Below are 7,025 nucleotides of genomic sequence, written 5' to 3' on the forward strand. Positions count from 1 at the left end.
CTGGGCTGGTGTGGTTACATAAGTTCTGCGGTTGAGGCCAGTTGGACGTACAGCCAAATTATCGAAAATGGTAGAGAAATGAACATTAAATTCTCTGGCAACAGCTCTGGTGGACATTCCTGCAGTCAGCATGCCAACTGCACACTCCCTTAAAACTTGAGACATCTGTGGCATTGTCACATTTTTGTTGTCCCCAGCACAAGGTACTGTAATGTGTAATGATCATACTGTTTAATCAGCTTCTTGATATGCCACCCGTCAGGTGGATGGATTATCTAGGCAAAGGAGAAATCCTCACTAAATGGGATGTAAACAAATTTGCACACAAATTAAGCTTCTTTTTGTATGGAAAGATGGCAGCCACTTTCTCTTCTTGCTGGGTCTCTTTTTGTAGCTGTTGTATTATTTAAGTTTAATGATTTGAAAATGTGCAATAATCATCATTCTGTCTGTGTGGTGTTTCCCAAGAGGACATTTGATGCATTTTATTTTGTGTACCAAGAGTGGTGTGGAGGTGGACAAATGGATCACGATAACAAGATGGAAATTGGTGAGCCCATATTCCACCATTAGAATGTATTCAACAGAAACAAAGCTTGAACTGGCTACCTCTTAGTCCAAATGCTTAACTAATGGGGGTAGAATCAGAGCAAAATAGCCTAACAAATGAATGTTTATCGTTTTCAGTCACAGATAAAAGGAAGATGACAACATGAAGCGGATGAGAGAAGAGAAGTAGCTGTGACAGATGTGAACAACCAAAATAGGCATATTTCCACAATGAACTAAAAGTTCTTAACCTCAAGACTGGTAGCTTGTCACTCCTGTTAGCCACAGAGATCCTCTCTGCTCCACATAGGTTACCAGCCAGTCATCTAATCTAAGAAAAAATACAAGTGGGCTCTGAACATCTAAACAATATCCATTTTTACCATGCAATTTCCAGAACATGCACAATGACAATGTTGTAAATCAGGCCTGGGCAATTATTTTCCATGGAGGGACACATTAGAATATATTTTTTCCAACGCAGGCCAGAATCATGTTACAGATATCTACTATAAATCACATGCAGATATGCTACATATTTTACTTTTTTAATATGCACAGAAATAAACCACATACATGTTCTCCTTTTGGTAGGTATTTTCATGATTAAAAATGCTATGAACTACACGGAGGGAAAAGTACACTGTGCATTCAGCACCACGGACAGAACTCATGCACAAAAGGTATGCAGGTATGCACAAAAATGAGAGCTCAACATTACATTTAAACTACTCAATCGGTGTGAGGGCTCTGATGTGCATTCACTAGAGCAGTGGTCAGGTATAGTTTGACGTCGCTATGCGCAGGATTGCTGAGAGGTGAGAGTCAGTAAGAGATGATCTGTGCCTTGACTTGTTATATTTCACAACAGAAAATGTTCACACACACATAGGTTGACCCAAACAGTACAAACATCTGAGCATGTCTCCCAATCTTTGGAAAGTTTTGTTCATCGAGAGATTCATAGAACCTCGTCAGTGACATTCTTTTGAATAGTTCTCCAATCACTGCATCAGACTGAAGATCGATAAGCTCAAGTTGCAGGTCAGTGAGAGCGTTATCCACATTGAAGGTGAAAGGAGAGGAAACCAACAGCATGTCATTTTCCAACACTTTGAAATCCTCAAAATGACGAGAAAACTCACCGTTCAAAGCACGCAGCAGCGATGTATACTTCTCCCATTGGTCATCCGATAGGGAACAGACTAGTGTCGGAAGATGGGTGAGATTGTTGGCTTCTACTTGGTGGTCAGGAGGTGTAATTTTCCCTTGGTGGCTTTGACAAGGCTGTAAATCTGATGTGAAAAAAAGGCCCTTTCCTTGCAGTTTGGAATTCAGTTCATTCATGAGGGCAATGATGTCCACAGTGAAGGCAAAAATCAGACAACCATTTTTTTTATCATCTTGCAGTTGAGGGAAATCCACATAGTTTCCATTTGCAAAATCTCAGCAATCTCCGACTTCAGGTCCCACACTCTTAAGCAGCTTCCCCGAGCTCAGCCATCTGAAGTTTGTGTGGTAGGGGAGATCTGCATGACCCGACTGTCTCTTCCAACAGTGAGACAAACTGCCTGTAGTTTAAACATTTTGCTCTTATGAAGTTTACCCATTCAGTGACCATCCACAACATGACTCATTTTCAGTACACATTTATAGAGCACCTCCTGATGAATAATGCAATTCAGGAAAATAATGTTCTGATCTGGGTTCTGCTCAGCTACTTGATCTTGTATCCTTTTCAAAAGACCAACGTTTTTTTCTGTCAAGTTTGGGCACACAATGGCCACACTGGATACCTTTTCCAAACTCCGTCCCAGCTTTGCCACACTTATTAACCTCCTCCAATAAATATTTCCCTGTGGTTGTGCTCTTCATTGACTGCACTGAAGCAAGCTCCTCCGTACTGTCAAAGTCTGGGTTTATGCCTCGTAAGAATATCAACATCTGCGCCGCGTCATGTGCATCACTGCTCTCATCCAGGGACAAGGAGAAATAATTTACCTCGTCTGTCAGTTGTTCCATATTCTCTGCGATGTCCTCAACACGCTGTGTTCTAGTTCGTCTTGACGGGTAAACATTTTCAAACAGCTCTTTCTTGTCGAGGCAAAGTATTGCTGCAGAGTCAATTAAACATTATTTAAAGAATTCGCCCTCAGCTAAAGCAAGCCATTCGCTATTTTGTTGGACAATTCCGTCGTTTGCTGACTGCAATTTTGTGAAAAGTCCTTACTGCTTTTGCAACTGAGAAAGCAACTCCTTCGATGCACTTGCACTCCGCTCAGAAAACATTCCTATATTTCTCTGCATGCTTTGTCTGGAAGTGTCCGGTAAGTTGTAGTCCTTCGAGACAGCGACGCACACAGCTTTCCCGGATACCTCAAATCAATATTTCGATGTCCACACTTGCTGGAAACCCCTTCATTGTCGACTTTACCTTTCATTGAACATTTCATTTTTGCGCAATTTCTAGCTTGCTACGACTTGTAACTGACGCGTCAGCCACTGCCTGTTGTTGTTATAATTGCCTTCAAAATAAATATCCCACAAGCGGTGGGAGTTAAATCCTTACAATGGAGAGTATTCATTGGGCTTTTAATTTTTCAAAACTTTACTATTGCAAATTCTGACCTGCGCATGATTCCGTATTGAATCAAGTCGCGGTCCGCATACGGCCCCCGGCCTTTGCCCTGGCCTGTTGTAGATATATTTATTTTGTGATACTTCAGTTCCTCCAGGAATTCCTTTTTCTAAATTGACCGATAGCTTTCACCGGTTGACATTCACTTGATCTTAATTTTACGCAAGATAACACAGTATGAGGGTGACTTCTGTTAATATTTATTTTAAGAAAATGTCTACATGAGTCAGATTAATTACAAAAAACACAAGCAAGGAAGGGGTAACATTAAAGTATTAGAACATGAAGGACAAAGAATACAGCATCAAGACACTATCAAACATGTATCAGTCTCTCTGCAACAGAGCCATCCTTGTGTGAGGGTGCATGTACATGAGTGATCATGAAAAAGGAAACTTCTGATTCTGTCATAGAACAGTCCTTTTGTCGTCAAGGTAACACTCCTAAGCAACCTCCACTACCTGCCGTAGCTCTTCAATTAGCGGTACGAGCTCCTTCTCCAGATTGATGATCAAACCTATAAACAACATCAGTTAAGCTTGAATAACCCTTCAGAATTCTATACTTTTAATCCTCATTCATGCAGAGGAGATAAGGGGAGATCTTTATCTTACCTGTGTTAGCAGTGCTGCTTGCGATGAAACTGATCACCAACGGCAGCCGGTTAAACTGTACAATCTGGCAAAAGGAGAGGCAATCAAACAAGGCACAACCTCACATTTGGAAAATATTCCAACTTTCCACATTTTGTTACACTACAGCCTTATTCTAAAATTGATTAAATATACCCCATAATGACAGTGAAAACCGGTTTAGAAATGTATTAAATATTTTAAAAAACAGAAATACTTGATTTACATAAGTATTCAGACCCTTTGAGATTCAAAATTGAGCTCAGGTGTATCCTGTTTCCATTGATCAGCCTTAAGCTGTTTCTACAACTTGATTGGAGCCCACCTGTGGTAAATTCAATTGATTGGACATGATTTGGGAAAGGCACACCTGGCTATAGAAGGTCCCACAGTTGACAGTACATGTCAGAGCAAAAACCAAGCATTGAAGGTCCCCAAGAACAGTAGCCCCCATCATTTTTAAGTGGAAGTAGTTGAGCCATCCAGACTCTTCCTAGACCTCCCCCAATCGCTCAGTTTGGCCAGAAGGGCCTTGACAGAGGGGTGGCAAAGAACCTGATGGTCACTGCCAGAGCTCCTCTGTGGAGATGGGAGAACCTTCCAGAAGGACAACGATCTCTGCAGCACTCTACCAATCAGGCCTTTATAGTAGAGTGGCCAGACAGAAGCCCCTCAGTAAAAAGCATACGACAGTCCGCTTGGAGTTTGCCAAAAGGCACCTAAAGGACTCAGACCATGAGAAACAAGATTCTCTGGTCTGATGAAACCAAGATTGAACTCTTTGGCCTAAATGCAGAGCGTCACATCTGGAGGAAATCTGGCACCATCCCTACAGTGAAGCATGGTGGTGGCAGCATCAAGCTGTGGGGATGTTTTTCAGTGGCAGGGACTGGGAGACGAGTCAGGATCGAGGAAAAGATGAATGGAGCGAAGTACAGAGATCCTTGATGGGATGCTCGACATCCAACCTGACAGAGCTTGAGAATCTGCAGAGAAGAATGGGGGGGAAAAACCACCAAATACAGGTGTGCCAAGCTTGCAGCATCATACCCAAGAAGACGTGAGGATGTAAACGCTGCCAAAGGTGCTTCAACAAAGTACTGAGTAAAGGGTCTGAATGCTTATGTAAATGTGATATCCGCTATTATTTTTAATACATTTACAAAAATGTCAACCTGTTTTTGCTTTGTCATTAGATGTGTGTAGATTGAGGGGAAAACACAATTTAATCCATTAGAGTAAGGCTGTAACGTAAAATGTGGAAAAAGTCAAGGGGTCTGAATACTTTCCGAATGCACTGTAGGTCAGTGTTTCTCAAGCCATTCCCGGGGAGCCCCAGGGAATGCACACTCATTCTAGCCCAGCACTAACACCTGACTCAACTAATCACCAAGTCGCCCCAGGCAACAATGTCAATTGCTAGTTCTAGATTTAACTTACCTGGTATGTGTTATAGTAGCAGATGATGCTCTTGTTTTTGGAGAGCCCTAGCTTACTGCCCTGGTCAGTGGCCAATGCAAAGGTGGAGAGGAAGCCTGGCCGTAGCGCATATTCTGGTGCGTTATCATTTGCCACTGAAGGATAAAATATCAGGTACATTGAGCACAACACATTGGAACATGGATGAGAAGAGGTCAACTAAATTACCTAGTTTTTAGAACAGAACAGTTGTGAGGAAGACCTACCTTTGATAACTGGGACACCATCCCTGTCTGTCACTACAATTGCATGAAGACCCTCAACACTGGTGGATAAGGAGAAAAAGAGCAGCATTTGACATAGCCGACTTAACCCCAGTCCATGGTGAGGGACATTTCTGAACTCCAACGGAGTGGAGCAGAGACTAGGCTTTATAGAATTCAGCTCAGACTACATTGAGTCACCCAAGCACAATACTTAAAATGTAAATTATGAAACACTTACCTTGTACCCATGTTTGTCCTCCATACTTAAAAAATACAACCACCAACTGTTTTCTTGTTGGCACATGTGCATTTGCAAAGTCGGTGGCTGTATTTGATCAACATTTCTTGAAAAATATGGATTTCAAAGAAAGAGGCAACAGAGGACAAACAAAAATACAAGGTAAACATTTCATTATTTAAGTATTGGCCTTGGGCAAATCAATGTAGTTGGAGCTGAATTGCACAAAGCCTAGTCTGCTCCACTGGGTTGGTGGAGTTGAGAAACATCCTTCACTGTGGAGTTTACTCTGCTACACGTGACATAATTCGTCAAGTCAAATTAACTCATTAGGTTTCAGCAACAGAAGCATCACAGTGAACACACCATAATCATACAACCAACATACCTTGGTAGCTGTTTGTACAAGTATCTCTTCAAGTCCTGCAACAAATGTGTCAATGTGTTAGACCAAAGCCATTTGCTACACGAGTGTAGCTAGCTATAGTTTCATCTGGCTAGATGGATATAGCTAATTAGTGATTGTGCTCAAAGAATTGATACTTACATCAGCCATGGTGGAAATTTCTTTTATACCGTCAATTACTAAAATAGAGAACTGAATTATGGCAAGGGTGTCTGTAAAGCTAAAGAATATCAGGTATTTTTGTGCTCTCCCAAGCTTCCCCTGACTTGTTGACAGCTAACGTTAGCTAGCTACAGTACGCTATAACCAGCTGATAACGTTACTGGGTTTAGGAAGGTTACGTAATGTTAGCTAACTGAACTTGGTTGTTTTCAATATGCATCTACTTACCAAATGTAATTTTCACTAGCTACAAGGTATGACAATATTTATCGAATACTTTTAAAATGCACTGTATTAGTTACCTTATTGTATTTTTTTTTACTTGAAACAAAATCTTCGATGCTTTTCTGACTCCGCTTGAGCACAAGGAAATCACATGACTGACTTGTTCAGCTAGGAAGAGGCGAAGCGAGATGATTTACTCAGCCCAAATTCTTACTGTGTGCGATAAGCTCTTTTTGTATGGTCTATGAGAGAGTGCCGAATTACGTAAGGCTTATTTGATCGAATATACGTTTTGTAATATATAGGCTCTTACTAATACAAGTGGATGCAAATTTAATTCCGGCACATATATATATATATTTTTTAAACTTAGTTGTGCATGTGGTTAACACGGGTATCTGCCCTCTAATTGGTTAGAATGGTCCCACCTGATCTCGCCGCCTGCCTTCCATCTTGGTCAAGTCTGTGCCATCTGCGACCCTTGGGACGT

General features: G+C 41.4%; 1 protein-coding gene across 2 annotated transcripts; it reads right to left on the reverse strand.

Annotated features, from left to right (window-relative positions):
- Positions 1-3,365: 3,365 nt before the first annotated feature.
- LOC139383853 (ragulator complex protein LAMTOR3) lies at positions 3,366-6,755 on the reverse strand. 2 transcript variants are annotated; one of them, XM_071128434.1, is made up of 7 exons: positions 6,613-6,755; positions 6,290-6,327; positions 6,131-6,165; positions 5,505-5,563; positions 5,260-5,393; positions 3,802-3,865; positions 3,366-3,704 (listed from the first exon to the last, which is right to left on the reverse strand). In XM_071128434.1, the coding sequence occupies exons 2-7, from the start codon at positions 6,296-6,298 to the stop codon at positions 3,631-3,633; spliced, it is 375 nt and encodes a 124-aa protein (XP_070984535.1). In that variant the 5' UTR covers positions 6,299-6,327; positions 6,613-6,755; the 3' UTR covers positions 3,366-3,630. The 2 variants fall into 2 exon arrangements, with proteins under 2 accessions (XP_070984535.1, XP_070984534.1); XM_071128433.1 differs by lacking the exon at positions 6,613-6,755 and having other exon boundaries at positions 6,290-6,524.
- Positions 6,756-7,025: the final 270 nt, after the last annotated feature.

The sequence above is a fragment of the Oncorhynchus clarkii genome, chromosome 25 (genome assembly GCF_045791955.1).
Source record: "Oncorhynchus clarkii lewisi isolate Uvic-CL-2024 chromosome 25, UVic_Ocla_1.0, whole genome shotgun sequence".
In the NCBI taxonomy this organism is placed as follows: Eukaryota; Metazoa; Chordata; class Actinopteri; order Salmoniformes; family Salmonidae; genus Oncorhynchus; species Oncorhynchus clarkii.

Coding starts and splice junctions, on each gene's coding strand:
- LOC139383853 (XM_071128434.1), bottom strand. Junction 5,394..5,504: donor TGGTGTCCCAGTTATCAAAG/GTAGGTCTTCCT, acceptor TTTATCCTTCAG/TGGCAAATGATAACGCACCA. Junction 3,705..3,801: donor AAGCAGCACTGCTAACACAG/GTAAGATAAAGA, acceptor TGTTGTTTATAG/GTTTGATCATCAATCTGGAG.